The sequence below is a fragment of the Carassius auratus genome, chromosome 40, assembly GCF_003368295.1.
Source record: "Carassius auratus strain Wakin chromosome 40, ASM336829v1, whole genome shotgun sequence".
Lineage (NCBI taxonomy): Eukaryota > Metazoa > Chordata > Actinopteri > Cypriniformes > Cyprinidae > Carassius > Carassius auratus.
Genome location: NC_039282.1, coordinates 13319437 through 13336500, shown reverse-complemented (window position 1 = coordinate 13336500; position 17064 = coordinate 13319437). Strand labels below are relative to the sequence as shown.

Here is a 17064-nt window from a genome sequence, read left to right as displayed (position 1 = left end):
ACTCAAAATTAGGCAAAGAGAGACCTCCCTCCATTTTAGTACGTTGTAATGTAGCCAATTTTAACTTTGGTTGTTTGCCATTCCAAAGAAAAGTGCGAATTAAAGAGTCCAGTTTTTTCCACCATTTTGATGAAGGTGGCAATGGAATCATGGCACTAAGAAAGTTAACCCTAGGTAAAATATTCATCTTCACAGTTGAGACTCTGGATTGCAGTGATGCAGGAAGTGTTCGCCATCTGTCAATATCTGTTTTCAGCTTTTGAAAAACTTCATCGTAATTTATATGTACAATTTCTTTTAAATCAGACTGAATAAGAATCCCTAGGTAGGTTATCTGATTTGTGATTGGGATATCTGTTGTTATCTGCATACTCTGAGCTTTTTTGTTTAATGGTAAAAGAGATGATTTGGACCAATTGATCCTATATCCAGAAAATTTCCCAAAACAGTTAAATATTTCCAGTATGTTTTGGATTGTGCCAAAATCTGAAAAATACAATAAAATGTCATCTGCATAGAGAGATATGGCATGCTGGGTACCCTAATTGAGATGGAACAAACTTGGTCTTGTCTTATTTTTTGAGCTAAAGGCTCCAGGGATAATGCAAATAACATTGGTGAGAGGGGGCATCCTTGCTGTCACAAACGAGACAGGAGGCAGACAGGATGGACCGTATGTGAGTTTTATTAGCAGAATGCTCCGAACCAGACGGGAATATCAGAGTGAGAGCGAGTATGGACCAATATCAATTCAACGGAACGATCTCTGATCACAGTAAGTGGCAGTGGAATCACCGAAGGAGGACTGAAGGCAGAAGAAGATTGGCCGATCTTTGAGGGTTCTCAGAAGATTCGCGGATTCTCAGGCGAGTGTTGAGATAGAGTCTGTAAGCCATGTAATGACGAGATCAGACGGAGACTGAAGGTTGAGAGTGGGTATATAAGGGTGAGCATTGATGAAGGACAGCAGGTGACGGTGATGAGGATGAAGAGATGCAGGTGATGACAATTAATATTCAGGGGATGACGAGCGAGTGGGTGGAGGGAGTGATGATGATGGTGGTGGAATCCTGACAGTACCCCCTCCTCCCGAGGCGGCTCTTGACGCTTGAGAAGAGGGGCATTGGCGACGGCGAGGCCTACCACGACCTCTGGGGGCAGGACGATCAGGATGGTCTGCATGAAACTGGGTGAGGAGGGTTGGGTCCAGAATGTCTTCGCGGGGTACCCATGAGCGTTCCTCGGGGCCATAATCCTCCCAGTCGACTAGATATTCCAGCCGGGGGCCTCGTCGCCGCGAATCCATGATGTCGCGGACACGGTAGATAGGCTCCTCTTCTACTGGAACGGGAGGAGGAGGTAAGTCCTTAGGTCCTGGATCTGAGGGAGGAGAAGTGACAGGATCAATGAAGGGTTTTAACAAGGAGACGTGAAATGAGGGTGAAAACTTGTAATGAGGTGGGAGGTTGAGCCTGTAAGTGACTTCATTCAGCTGCCTCTGCACGGTAAATGGTCCGATGTATCGGGGACTCAGCTTACGGCAGGGCAGGCGAAGGCGGATGTCTCGGGTTGAAAGCCACACCTTCTGACCCGGTTGGTACTGGGGAGGGTCTGTCCGTCGACGATCGGCTTGGGTCTTGTGCCTTCGCACTGCCTGTTGGAGGTGAACGTGAGCTGAGTCCCATACCCTCTCGCTCTGATGGAACCAATAGTCAACGGCTGGAACCTCCGAGGGCTCCCCAGACCAAGGGAATAGAGGAGGTTGAAAACCCAGGATGCATTGAAAAGGAGTGAGCCCGGTGGTGGATTGCCTGAGAGAATTCTGGGCGTATTCAGCCCAGGGGAGGTAGCGGCTCCAGCTGTCCTGGTACTGGTGGCAATATGACCTGAGGTACCGTCCTATCTCCTGGATCTTCCGCTCAGTCTGGCCGTTCGTCTGAGGGTGGTATCCTGAGGATAGACTAACAGTTACCCCAAGTAGTCGGAAGAAGGCTTGCCATACCCGAGATATAAACTGCGGACCTCTATCCGATACTATATCTTCGGGAATTCCAAAATTTCTGAAAACATGGTGGAACAAAGCCTCCGCGGTCTCAAAGGCGGTAGGGAGTCCAGGTAAGGGGATCAGCTTGCAAGCCTTCGAGAACCGATCCACTGCTACTAGAATACAGGTGAAGTTGTTAGATTTAGGAAGGTCAGTCATGAAGTCTACACCTAGATGAGACCATGGACGACGGGGTATAGGAAGAGGTACGAGTTTACCCTCCGGGAGTTTTCTGGGAGTATTAGAGATGGCGCAGACTGAGCACCCTTGGACAAACCGGGAGACATCTTGGGAGATAGATGGCCACCAGTACCGTTGACTGAGGAGCGAGAGGGTACGCCTGCTACCTGGATGACCAGAGCCCGGAGCTGTATGAGCAGAGTCCAGAAGGGTGGTGCGGAATTGTTGAGGTACAAAGGTGAGCCCCTCTGGACCTCCCGGCGGAGCGGGATGGAGATGGTTTTCCTGGGATATCTGATCGTCTATGTCCCAGAGGATTGGACAGGCGAACACGGCTGGAGGGAGAATGGGTTCAGGGCGGTACTCCTCAGACGAGGAATGATGGAGGCGAGAGAGAGCGTCAGCTTTTCCATTCTTACAGCCGGGTCGGTAGGTAACAACGAAATCAAAACGGGTGAAGAAGAGAGCCCAGCGGGCCTGACGAGGATTGAGCCGCTTGGCTTCTTTGAGGTATTCCAGATTACGATGATCGGTGATTACTTGAAATTGGTGATTGGCTCCCTCCAGCCAATGCCTCCACTCTTCCAAGGCAAGCTTGATTGCAAGCAGTTCCCGATTTCCGATGTCATAGTTTCGCTCCGCCGGGGACAGCTTCTTGGAGAAGAAGGCACATGGATGGAGTCTGGAAGGTTCACCCTGCCGCTGGGAGAGGACTGCTCCTACTCCAGTAGAAGACGCATCAACCTCGACGACAAATGGCAGATCTGGATCAGGATGGGCGAGGACAGGAGCGGTTGAAAAGGCGTCTTTTAATTGTTGGAAGGCTTGGATGGCTTCGGGGGAGAAGGATAGAGACTTGGTCTGGCCCTTCAAAGAGGAGGTCAGAGGAGCACTGATAATGCTGTAGTTATGGATGAATCTCCTGTAAAAGTTGGCAAATCCGAGGAATCTTTGAAGCTCTTTCACTGTAGTGGGCTGCGGCCAGTTCCGGATGGTATCCACCTTCCTCTGGTCCATTTGCACACCATGCTGATTTATGATATAGCCCAAAAACTGTACCGATGTGGTGTGAAATTCACATTTCTCCAATTTCAGGAATAAGTGATGGGCTCTCAATTTCTGCAGGACCAGAGTGACATGGCGTCTGTGTTCAGGAAGTGATGATGAATAGATGAGGATATCATCCAAGTAGACTACAACAAATCTATTGAGGTACTCTCGGAACACTTCATTCATATAATTCTGAAAGACTGCAGGGGCGTTGGATAGGCCGAACGGCATTACCCTGTACTCATAGTGGCCGGAAGGGGTGACGAAAGCAGTCTTCCACTCGTCACCCCGACGGATACGGATTAAGTTGTATGCACTGCGCAGATCCAACTTGGAGAATATACGGGCCCCACGTAGTTGTTCCAGGGCTGCTGGGACCAGAGGAAGGGGGTAGCGAAATTTGACCGTTTGGGAGTTGAGATGGCGGTAATCAATACACGGTCGCAAGCCTCCATCCTTCTTAGCCACGAAAAAGAAGCTGGAAGCGGCAGGTGAAACCGATGGTCGGATGAACTGCTGCTGAAGGGCTTCTTTCACATACTCCTCCATGGCCTTCTGTTCCGGGATGGAGAGAGGGTAGATACGGCCTTTAGGTAGAGTGGCTCCAGGTAGCAGGTCGATGGCGCAGTCCCATGGCCGATGGGGTGGTAACTTGGTCGCCAACTGCTTGCTGAACACATCCTGGAACCCCCTGTACTCAGCAGGAATCTCCACTTGATGCTGGACTTCTGGACTCTCAACTGAAGTCGAACAGACTGGGAGTTTGGGTTTGAGCACGGAGGACGAAGAAGAGGGAGAAGATAGGGCTTTCTTCTTGACTGGAGCTAGACAGGTATGTGTACAGTTTTCTCCCCAACGAAGAACCTCCCCGGATTTCCAGTCAATGGTGGGCTGATGTTGGATCAACCAGGGGCGTCCCAGGATGAGCTCAGCAGTAGACTCCTCCAGCACCAAGAATGAGATCTCTTCTGTGTGTAAATAGCCAATGCGGAGCGTTAATGTGGGAGAGACATGACTGATTCGACCTCGACCCAGCGGCTTTCCTTGGATGGTTTGAACTCTGAGCTCTTGAAGGCTGCGGTGCTTGCGGACGTTCAGTTTTTGGAGGAGCTGGGTTGAAATGAAGTTCCCCGCTGAACCGGAGTCGAGAAGGGCTTGCGCTGAGACACAGATATGCGGGGTTAGTAGATGAACCATGGTACGATTTAAAGATTCCACTTTAGGAGGGATCTGAATGGAGCTTACCGCAGAACGTTGAGGTCGAACAGGACAGGAGCAGATGAGGTGATTGTCGCTCCCGCAGTACAGACAGAGGTGAAGCTGGATACGACGCTGGCGCTCAGAAGGAGTGAGATGGGTGGAGTCCACTTGCATGGGCTCAGGTGCTGGAGGAGAAGCAATGGGAATCGAGGACGGAGGACTGACAGCGGTAGACGGATTGTCACAGGCAGATAAGCGTTGTGAAACTCGAATGGTCTTCTGAATGAGGTTCTCAATTCCCATGGAGTCATCATAAACAACCAATAGCTGACGGATGTTCGGATTCAGGCCGTGGCGGAAAGCGGTAATCAGGGCCGACTCGTTCCAGCCACAGGATGCCGCCAGGGTGCGAAACTGGAGGGCATACGTACTGACAGAGGAGTTTCCTTGACGGAGATTGTAAAGCTGATCGTGAACTGAGAGATCTGAAACAGCCTGGCCAAAGACTTCCTTAAAATGAGACATGAAACCTGACAGGGACTTTAACACTGGGGAGTCTGAATTCCAAAGAGATTGTGCCCACTGGAGAGCTCTGCCAGAGAGTAGAGAAATAATAAAGGCCACCCGGGCGGAATCATCGGTAAACTGATGCGCTTGCATTTGGAAATATAGTGAAACCTGAAGCAAAAAACCGCTGCAATCCTCCTCCTCACCACTGAACGGCGCTGGTCGGGCCATGGGACTCGCAGAGGCAGCCGGCGAAGTAGCGGGTGTTTGCGGAAGTTGATGTTGGCGTGCAGAGTGAAGGATTGCTTCAGGGATGGCGGAAGGGTTGTCCGGTAAAGAAGAGAAGATTGACTGGCGCACTGCTCGCACTAGTTCGGCAAACGGGTCTTGAGATGGATTTCCCCCAGGCTCCGTAGGATTCTGCATCTTTGGTCTGATCTTCTGTCACAAACGAGACAGGAGGCAGACAGGATGGACCGTATGTGAGTTTTATTAGCAGAATGCTCCGAACCAGACGGGAATATCAGAGTGAGAGCGAGTATGGACCAATATCAATTCAACGGAACGATCTCTGATCACAGTAAGTGGGAGTGGAATCACCGAAGGAGGACTGAAGGCAGAAGAAGATTGGCCGATCTTTGAGGGTTCTCAGAAGATTCGCGGATTCTCAGGCGAGTGTTGAGATAGAGTCTGTAAGCCATGTAATGACGAGATCAGACGGAGACTGAAGGTTGAGAGTGGGTATATAAGGGTGAGCATTGATGAAGGACAGCAGGTGACGGTGATGAGGATGAAGAGATGCAGGTGATGACAATTAATATTCAGGGGATGACGAGCGAGTGGGTGGAGGGAGTGATGATGATGGTGGTGGAATCCTGACACTTGCCTTGTTCCTCTTAAGATATCAAATGGTTGGGAGTGTAGGCCATTTGTTGCTATGCTTGCTGATGGATTGTTCTAAATTATTTGTACCATATTAATAAATTTCTTGTCAAAACCAAATTTACCCAGCACCTCCCATAAGTAATCCCAATTTAATCTATCAAAAGCTTTATCCGCATCTAAGGATAAAACTGCATAAGGGGACTTTTTATCTTTACTTTCATTAATTATATGTAGCAACCGACGTATATTATCTGCAGCTGAACGATGTGGAATAAAGCCAGATTGATCACTGTGAACTAATTTACCAATATATTTTTCAAGGCATATAGCTAATACCCTAGCATATACTTTTAAATCTGAGTTTATTAAAGAGATTGGTCTAAAATTAAAACATTTAGTATGATCTTTGCCTTTTTTTGGAATTAAAGAGATTAGAGCTGTATTCATTTGTTTTTCAAAATGGCCATTTTGGATTGCCATGTTTATTGCTGCATGCATAATTGGTCCTAATATATCCCAAAAATGTAAAATTATTTCTTGAGGGATCCCATCTGGCCCAGGTGATTTCCCCTTCTTTGCCGTTTTCAACACTGCATACAGCATTGTTCAAATTCACTACCCTTTCGTTATGTTCAGGATTAAAACATCCACTCAATTAAACTGCTGTAAAATTCTATAAGATAAATATTTTTCTTTCTTTTTTTGCATAAATCTATTAATCAACCTCAGTCCTGATCAAAACTACCAAATGTTTAAAAAAAATCCAAGATTGTAACTCTTTAATTGGCAATTCATAAATGATGTCACTGATTTGGGGAAAAATCTTTTTCTTTTTTTTTTTTTTACTTTTTTCTTTTTACTTTTTCTTGGGCATGTCAAAGATTAGTAACAAAATTGGCTTTGATGCATTTTTTGTTTTTGTTCAGCATTAGATTAAAATTTTTCTCCCTAATGTATTGTTCGTGGCTGTTTTTGCCCAATTGACTTCCATTTTATTCCATATAATTTTTTGATTGCAAAGCCATGACACCATAAAATCATGCATTCTTGATGGTCGGTGGTTTTCCCTGTTGGGAAGAAGTAAAATTTGTTATTTTTAAAGTTGATCACTACAGTAGGTGGGACCATTAACCCTTTAGATAGGCCTGTGTAAAAAAGGCTTAGTTTCTGGCTTGTATATGGAGTTATATGGAGTATAACAGCAAATTATAGTGTTTGTGTGTGTGAGAGATTCTTGATTATTGGTGGTTGGTTGTATGGTTAAAGTTACATGTTATCAGCCTTGTTCCCTTTCTCCAAGTTGGCTTAGACCCTGGTACTTGCCTTGGGCTCTACTCAGCTAGTGTGTTGCTATTGAAACACTTTTAAAGCACTGCTCCATGGGCTGTTCTCGTGGTGGTGTTTAGCAGTGCTCCCCTTTATCAGTGAGCTGGCTATGAGCATGCTACTTAAAATTGGGGTGTCTCACATATATGAGAAATATATCTACAGAAAGCTTGAAATGTCTGCTTTTAAACTAATCGATTCAAAATTAAAGTGTTACGTAATCTGTGAAGGTGAGATGCATTAAAATAGATTTTTCCTCTAAAACAAAAAAATAAAATTTAAATAAAATTTATATTTTATGTTTTGAGAATGGCCAACCTCGTCTCTGCAGATATTGTTGCTTTTGGTTTGTGCATTGAAAATCAAAGAAAGTCTACAAAATATATTTTCTCCCAAAAACTCTGGCGTTTTTTTGTCACGTCCATAATGCGTGTGTATTTTCCAATCTATAGACGGATATTTTACTGATGTCTGGACTCTGTTTGGGATTAAGAAAAACCTAGAAAGATGGTTCAATATATTGGTAATGAATAGGTTACATTCTGTGAAAACTTATATTTCACACAAAATAAAATTAATGCAACAGTTTGCTTCTTTTTAAGTTATAATAAATAATGAACTATATTGCGCTATACAGTAGTCAACATTTGAATTGGATAAAAATCTTTCTTTAAAGTTGTCCTAAAACCAAAATGACATTTGTCCTACTTTGCCTAAACCAAGATTGAAATGTGAAAGAGCAAGAGACTCACGCCTTTATTTGAACCCCCACAAGATATACAGAACTACCACAAAAACCCAACCCGCATATCTCCTACAACTGAGGTTTTTGTTTTTTTGTTTGTTTTTTTGGAGGAAGGTGGCAATTTTACAATTACAGTCACCTGTGCCACCTGCCGGTAGTTTCATGAATGATTTTAACATGCAGCTGACTTGCAGTTAACTCTGTGGCATTACCCATTCTGGTTGTACACCTACTTTACTTTAACAGGGTATTACTACTAGGGGTCTGTTGAGACAGTACCTTCAGCAAACCCAGTAACTTCAGTAGCCCCCTCGGTGACAGGCCAAGACCTAGTATGTTTCTAGGCACTTGGTCATATCCCCTTAAAGGAATCCATTCCTGATTCCAAGACTAGAGCTCTACCCTGGGCTCAGGAGTTTGGCCTTAACAGGTAAGTTTTTTGGTGTATGTAGCCTAGGCCTTTGGCCATAGGGAATAATGTCACTGACAGTTGTCTAATTTCCCAGGGGCAACTCCCATGGCTATGGTAGAGTTGGTACTTAGCACTTGCCGTGGTTGTCTGGCATGCACTCCCTATAGTGAAATGAAAGGGAATGTCTCAGGTTACTTGTGTAACAAGACACTGGTTTCCTGCCATGCTAGTGACATCATGGGCTGTAGCCGGCCAATGTTATTGTCATTTTTAGATATATGCTTCAGACACTGGTCACATTGAAGTTGCTCCCCATAGCGACTCCTGGAGTACACAATGTCTTGTTACATAAGTAATCTGATACGTTTTCTTAACCCTATTGCTTACTTATAATGTGACCATACAGCTTAATTGTTTTTCAATTAAATAAATGTTCTATATTTTGATGTTCAGTAATATTTTTTATTTAATATTTTGATGAGATCTTTTGGTACTAAATACTATTTGTGCAATAATTATGGTCCAATAATAAACATATATTATTTCAATTACTTAAAGTAGAGTTAGTGTATGTAAGGTTAAAATAGAAAAAAGGGTTTTAAAATCCAATGCAAAGAGGCAAATTAGAGTCATTTTGTGGTCAAGAAAAAAATTATCATTTTCATTTGTAATGTGTTTACCCACTAGATACCTGGCTCTTTACTAAATATATATAGAATATTGAAGGTCATGCCTGCATATGTATTTTTAAGTTCTTCATTTGAAGAAATATTTAGACATGATTGAGCACTAGATTTTTAAATGAGAAATGTAAATAAGTTAAGAACTGACATTTTTTTTAACCCTTTTTCATCCTCTGATACATGCATAATTACACATAGTGAATGCATGCAAATACTGAATTTCAGTCAAGTTTAAAATTGTGCTAAAAAAGCATTCAATTGCACTGAATTGAGTTGATATTGAATTGAGATTGAAACGCTTTCCTCTCCTCATGGAGTGTTGCTGTTGTTATTCCTATAGTTTCTCCCAGAAACTGACGCATCTCAATGTCATTGTGTTATTTTTAACATATTCCCTTGTATCAAAAAATCTTGTTAAACTGACACTTTTAAGTGCTACTTTTAGAGAGGTTACCCCTAAATAAATGAGATAATAACAAAAATTAAAAAAATAAGGTTTAATATGTGACCTTCTTTATCAATACACAGGATTACCTTAAGCATCAATAAATTGATATCTTAGTTCATGTTTAGATTTTATACTTTATTATACAGCAAATACAGAAATAACAATAAGTTGAGACATTGCAACAGAAAAACTATAAAAAGAACCTTATGAGCAAATCTCAAGCATACTTATGTGAGAATCGATTCTTAGTTTGCATTATTTGAAATATATGAACAAACATGACAATTAACGGCATTTGGGTGTATGCAATTCTAGGGTATCATGAAATATGTCAGCATAATACTGACTGCTCACAAAAAAAAATTAATTCAAATATATTTTAACATTTGCTGTCTACTTTGTTGTTTTATCTTCGGGGAATGTAATTATGAACATAGTACATACACACTCTTAAAATCAGATGGATTCAGTCATAAATAATTAAACTGCATATCACTGCTGTTCACCAACACAAATTATGTCTCAAACACCCGTTCATGTTAGTAGTGAAGCAGAATTAATTTAACTATTTTCTGATCATACACTTTTATTTTATGTCTAAAAATATTTATGAAAAAATACATATAACATTTTTGATATAGATCATTTAATTGCTAATGATGGAAGAACACACACAATCATTACAGTCATTTTTTTAAAAATTTCATTCTAATTGGCATAATTCTGTTTTTAAGCATTTTTCGAATTAAGACTCTGATTTCAGCTGTGTTTAAAACATAAATAATGGGATTTAACATTGGTGGAAGAGTAAATGAAAGGGATATGCTGATGACTCTGGCATTGGGAGTCAGAGAAGTAATTGCTGAAGCAATAAAAAGGCATATTACAGGAAGAAAGTATATTCCGACCAACAAAAGGTGAGAAACACACGTCTTCAGTGCTTTTAAACGTGCTTCCCAAGTTGTAATTTTACTTAAGGCAAAAAAAATGCCCATGTATGACAGGACTATAATGCATAATGGTGCTACAAGGAACAAAGCAGCAATGAGGTTTGCTATAAATATATTAATGCTATTGTCATTGCATGCCAACCTCAATACTGGTCCATAGTCACAATAATAACTCTGTACCACATTAGATTTACAGATTGAAAGTCGGGTCATCAAAGACGTTGACAGGGCCACGAGAGAAGTGTTAAATGCCCATACAACTAAAAACACTAAAGACATGACAGTATTATTTAGTAGGGCATGATATCTCAATGGCAGGCAAATTGCAATGAAGCGATCAATTGCAAGAACAACAAGAGTGACACTTTGCACAGTAATAAAGAAGTTCACAAAAAACATGTTTGCCAGACAAGCATTGTAGGAGATGTACTGTGAGTCAGAAAAAAAAGTTTTCATCATGTTAGGAATCAGTGCATTAGTTTCACCAAAATCAGCCAAGGCCAAATTAAACACACCGATATACTTTGGACTGTGCAGGCTTCGTTCAAAAGCAATAATAAGAAGAACTATAGAGTTCATAATCACAGCAATAAAATATGTGATAAATAAAAAGATATAGTAATAACTGCTGTACGGTATACCTGAAAGTCCAATGATGAAAAAGTATTCAGGGTGAACAATAGACATATTCTGAACAAAACTTGCATTTAAAGTACTCATGGCAGTCTTGTGTTTGTTCTTTAAAAAAAAAAAAAAATCTGAAAATAGAAGTTATCATGTAGACTTAAAGTTCAGGAGAATCACAAAATTGTCTTCTTACTTTTCTAATAACTATTTTCAAATGCTGAAATGATACCTTTATGTAAAGTTTCTGCATAATATTTCAATCACAAACCTGTATACATAAAGTTTTAGAGCCGGATCAAAAGATGAGAATATCTGAACACTTGTGAGCTACTTTGAATATTACTCAGCTGAAAATGCTCATCCTTATTCTCTTATGTTGTGAGGATAACTGGGCATTTGCGTCATTGAATCCAAATATATCTTCATCTCTTGAGAGCCTTTAGACAACACATAATGTAATACTATACAATGCTTATGTAAATGTTCTGGCCACTGCTTTAGCTTTTAAAGTAGGCTTAATTGTGTCCTTTTGTTCCACAAAATTGTGCCACTTTGTGAATGTCAAGGTATATTTAGATGATTACAGGTGCATCTCAATAAATTAGAATGTTGTGAAAAAGTTAATTTATTTCAGTAATTCAACTCAAATTGTTAAACTTGTGTATGCACACAGACTGAAGTAGTAAGTCTTTGGTTCTTTTAATTTTTATGATTTTGGCTCACATTTAACAAAAATCTCAAAAAATTAGAATACTTCATTAGTAGGGGTGTCCATGGTTAACCGGTTAACCGATTAACCGTTAAAAATGGTGTAACCGAGTGAAACATTTTGCTCGGTTAAGTGACGTCAATGGCGTGCATTGAATTTAGTTGTAATACATTTTTGCACCACTAGAGACCGCCAGAGCGCTCCCAGACATTTGTAATGTCCACAAGAAGAAGTCATTTTTCTAATATGAAGCGGGCTAATACGAGTGACGGGGCAAAATGCAAGTATTGCAATACAGTGCATAGATATACTTCAAGTACAACCTCTTTGTTGTAATCTCAACAGCCAACACCCGGGCATCATTATGCCGGTCAGGACACACTGGATGCGTGGCGAAAGCATCTCAGCTGCGTGGCGTGTCTGTTTTTAATTCGGTTCCCATGTTAACCATAGACAGTAAAAGAAATGGACACAGCGACCCCATTGGAACTCAATTGAGACAAATGAAGCCCGGTTTTAGCGTTTTTTAGCACTTCAGTTTCTGACGCGCAGACTCAAACGAAGCTTGATGACGTCAGCAACCTGTCTGACAGATGTAAATCTTCTAGTAGCTGTGCGTGCAAACTGCCATCGTTAATGTTGCAGAGACGGCGAGCTTGAGCGGGGAGTTCTTTGTCGTGACTGAGCAGGAGTAAGTATTCTGATTAATTATTTTGTATAGTATTTTAAAATGTAACGCCAGTACGCCATATTAAGTTAATTGCCTGCGAGCTTCTCCTCCCGTCTGTACGGTAATGCGACAGAGAGCCGAGTGGTTATGACGCAATCGTTAGCCTATTTTTTACAAAAACTGTTTATACGGGGCCATAATGTAACATAGAAGGTAATGAAACCCCTTTATACATTGTCGTGTATCTTTAGAAATAAATAATGGACAAACAGAGTCTTTAAACGCCTCAGATGTAAAGTTATTCGCTGTCAAAGTGACGCCAAAATGAATGGGAGTCAATGGGAATGCTAACGCAAGTGAAGTTCTTCTAAAAGATGGCAGCCCCCACCCGACTTCAACTTCCGGTCGAGTTCCTTGCCCCTTGATGTTAACAGGTTAGAGCTTGCCGACTGCCTGCGTGAGACGCGCGGCTCAGGCGCGGCTCGACGCGTTCATGCTAGAAATAGAACCGACGCCTTGTTGGAAGCGTTTCCAGGCAAAGTATAATAGGAAAATATGTTTATATGTAATTTTGTACACAAATACATATTAATTCATGACATTTTGATATTTGAAAGTCTATAGGTTGACATAAATTCAGATATAAATGTAATTTAAATAAATAAATAAATAATTATCGATTTTCAAATATTGTACGTGTCAAACATAGTCATAGTCATAGCCTTAGCGAGGCGGCCGCGGAGTCTGCTTGTTACCTTTTGCCTTATACATTTTAGGCTTATTCTCAAATTCAGATTGTGTTAATGGGCGGCATTATTAGGCAGTTTTAATAGGACAATTTGACCGGAGAGATTAAATTTTGTCGGACATTACTTTTTTTTTTTTCGGCCAATGTCCGGAAATTACTATGGTTATGGTTACTATGGCACACTATGGTTAACCGAGTATTAACCGCTAAGGGCCTCGGTTAACGGTTAATGAAAAACTTGAGAACGTGCAGCCCTATTCATTAGACATTTTTTTTTTTTTTTGAGTGAATTGATGGCCTTCTGTAAAATATGTAAATTTATTGTACATGTACTCAGTACTTGGTAGGGACTCCTTTTGCTTTAATTACTGCCTAAATGTGGCGTGGCTTGGAGGAGATCAGATGTGGTACTGCTGAGATGGTATGGAAGCCCAGGTTTCTTTGACAGTGGCCTTCAGCTCATCTGCATTTTTTGGTCTCTCGTTTCTAATTTTCCTCTTGACAATAGCCCATAGATTCACTATAGGGTTCAGGTCTGATGAGTTCACTGGCCAATAAAACACATGGTCATTTAACCAACTTTTGGTGCTTTTGACAAGTGTGGGCTGTTTCCAAATCCTACTGGAAAATGAAATCAGCATCTTCAAAAAGCTGGTCAGCAAAAGGAAACATTAAGTGCTCCAAAATTTCTTGGTAAATGGTTGCAGTGACTTTGGTTTTTAAAAAATACAAAGGACCAACAACGACAGATGACTTTGCACGCCAAATCATCACAGACTGTCGAAACTTGAGTAGTAACACTGGACTTCAAGCAACTTGGGCTATGAGCTTCTCTACCCTTCCTCCAGACTCTAGGACTTTGGTTTCCATGTTTCCAAATGAAATACAAAACTTACTCTCATCTAAAAAGAGGACTTTGGACAACTGGGCAACAGTCCATTTCTTCTTCTCCTTAGCCCAGGTAGGACGACTCTGACTTTGTCTGGGATTCAGGAGTGGCTTAACTAGAGGAATACGAAACTGTAGCCAAATTCCTTGTGGGCTCTTGATGCCTTGACCCTCAGCCACAGTCCATTCCTTGTGAAGTTCACTCAAATTCTTGAATTGATTTTGCTTGACAGTCCTCATACTGTTAGGCTGCGGTTCTCTCAGTTGGTTGTGCATCTTTTTGTTCCACACTTTTTCCTTCCACTCAAGTTTCTGTTACCATGCCTGGATACAGCACTCTGAGAAACAGCTAGCTTCTTTGGCAATGAATGTTTGTGGCTTACCTTCCTTGTGAAGAGTGTCAATGATTGTCTTCTAGACAACTGTCAGATCAGCTGCCTTCCATTTTGAAGGTTCAGGAAACCTTGAGGTGTTTTGAGTTGATAAGTTAGTTGATTCGAACTAGTTTTTGTTAAATGTGAGCCAAAATCATCACAATTAAAAGAACCAAAGACTACTTTGATTACTTCAGTCAGTGTGCATACACGTTTCACAATTTGAGTTGAATTGCTGAAATAAATGAACTTTTCCATGACATTCTAATTTGTGAGATGCACCTGTACTTCATATTTCGATGCTGAGTCAAAATCATAAATTCTACTAATTTTCCACTAAACCATTTGTGTTATATCAATGTTCATGCAGAGGAAGAAGGCATAACTTTATTGTTGCTGCCAACGCCACACTGTTCCAGAACTGTTCAACCCAAATATTCAGATGTGTGCAGCACATTTCATGAAGGACTGATTCCTGATTTTGGGAGAGTAGACTACATTGCTGGCTGTTCTGATTCACAGTCTGTAAGTATGTTAACATATTTAAAGAATTTGACAATGGTGATTTAAACAAAATAATGTTCTTTTTAGCAACATCATATGACCTGTTTAACAGCTGCTAGAAAAAGCTGTTACACCAAAACATTTGTTTCAAAAAACAAAACATGACTGTAGATGTGTATTATAATCATTGTTAGCAAGTATGTTACATAAATAACATTTTGATTATCTATTTATAAAGAAAAAAATGTTCCGGGACATCTTAAGAGATTAAATCTTTCAAGCCAAATTGAATGAAATGAGAATAAGTGTTGATAAAACAGAGGAAGTCAACACCAATGCATGTGCACACCCACACATCTTTGTATGCAGTAATGCTGACTTCCTCTAGTTTTATTGTGCAGCTACTGTATTACGCCAAAAGACATAACAAGTGAAGAAAATACAAAGTGTCACAGAGCAATTGCACTTCTAAACAAAACTTTTAATGATGTTTTGATCTACAATACTCAAGGTGATGGGAGACAATATTTCCCCAGGTGTAGGAGCTGTTTTTACATGGTCTTTTGTGTATCAACAGATAAAGTAATTAGTCATCCATTATGAGTGCTGCTCATCAACAGCTTAAGTTGGACAAAACAGAGTAATTCTGAAACGTAAACACCCTTAATCTTCCAAAGATGATGCATGCTTGCTGAAAGTTTAACAACGAATACAGAAACTTTTTTGTACAGTAGTGCAGAATGTATCAATTCATTAATGATTTAATCATTTTTGATAATAAAGGTCAGCACCAACATACTGCAATACATTTGAATATGCATTTTATAATTATGAAATTTTACTAAAAAAAAAAAATGCCTTTCTTGGGTCAATTAGTTGATTAATGAATGAAATGTATGTTTCATTATATTAAATATACCAGGATACCATTATAACAGTCTAGAGGTAATAATTAAGAACTCTTATTGTGTGCTGTGTTGTAGCAGTGTAGAAATGATTAGATGATTAGATGGTCTGGACTGGAATGTTTTCCTCTAAACAATTTATTTGCATCTGTAGACAGAAAGGTGAACATCTTGGATGACATGGGAATGAATAAATTATCAGGAAATGTGTGTGTGTGTGGGTGTGTGCTCTTGTTTTTGTGACATATCAGGACACAACTCTATCACTTTATAATGACATAGGTATGACACAGGTATTACAAGGAGAGGATGACTTATGAGGACATAACCCATGTCCCCATTTTTCAAAATGCTTATAAATCATACTGAATGAGTTTTTTTTTTTATATATATATATAAAGTAAAAGTGCACAAAGTTTCCTGTGAGGGTTAGGTGTAGGGTCGGTGTAGGGCCATAGAATATACAGTTTGTACAGTATAAAAACCATTACGTCTATGGGCTGTCCCCACTTTTCACATGAGTGCATGAACTGTGTGTTTGCATTTGTGTGAATAACTGCATTAATTCATTCAGTTCATTTCCCCTGGATTGTAACAGTATCCCCAGATATTATTTGAAAAGTACGGTAATGAATATTAATTGTTTTAAGTGCCTCCTAAAGGCTGAGTATTATTCAGTCATATCTCATAATTTTTTCGATTTGAACAAGATTAGTTCACTTAGATTGTACTACATGAAGAACATTGTTTTTATTTTTTATTTTTTACCTATTACATTTTTTACCAATCAAACTCAAATGTGGCTGATGTCCAGATGAAGACTCTATTCCAGATGGCCCTCCGAGCTACTGGAGTGTCCAGATAATTGATTATAACATGCAGGTGTTACATCATTGTTTTTTTTTTCAGAATGATCTCAGGAGATTTTTGAGAAAATATATATTTGAATTCAATGACATGCATATCAGTGAATAGACTAAATGTGCAGTAGGACAGGATAATAGGACTTTATATTTACAGAATAATTCAAACTTGCTGACAGACAAAAAAATTACAGTCATTATTTATTCTGGCTTTGTAGGTTTATAAAATTTTATACATTTCATTAAATGAAAAGGCTGTGTATTATTTGAATTTATACAAATGCATTTATTATGTCTTTGTGGTAATTTCAATTTTCAGCTTGGAGAAAACACCAATCCCAAAGCT

The 17064-nt window shown here is 40.3% G+C and overlaps 1 protein-coding gene across 1 annotated transcript; it reads right to left on the bottom strand.

Moving 5' to 3' along the window:
* Positions 1 to 10166: 10166 nt before the first annotated feature.
* LOC113058927 (olfactory receptor 1M1-like) lies at positions 10167 to 11162 on the bottom strand. The gene has a single exon (XM_026227180.1). It carries the CDS (start codon positions 11148 to 11150, stop codon positions 10167 to 10169), a length of 984 nt encoding a protein of 327 aa, XP_026082965.1. The 5' UTR covers positions 11151 to 11162.
* Positions 11163 to 17064: the final 5902 nt, after the last annotated feature.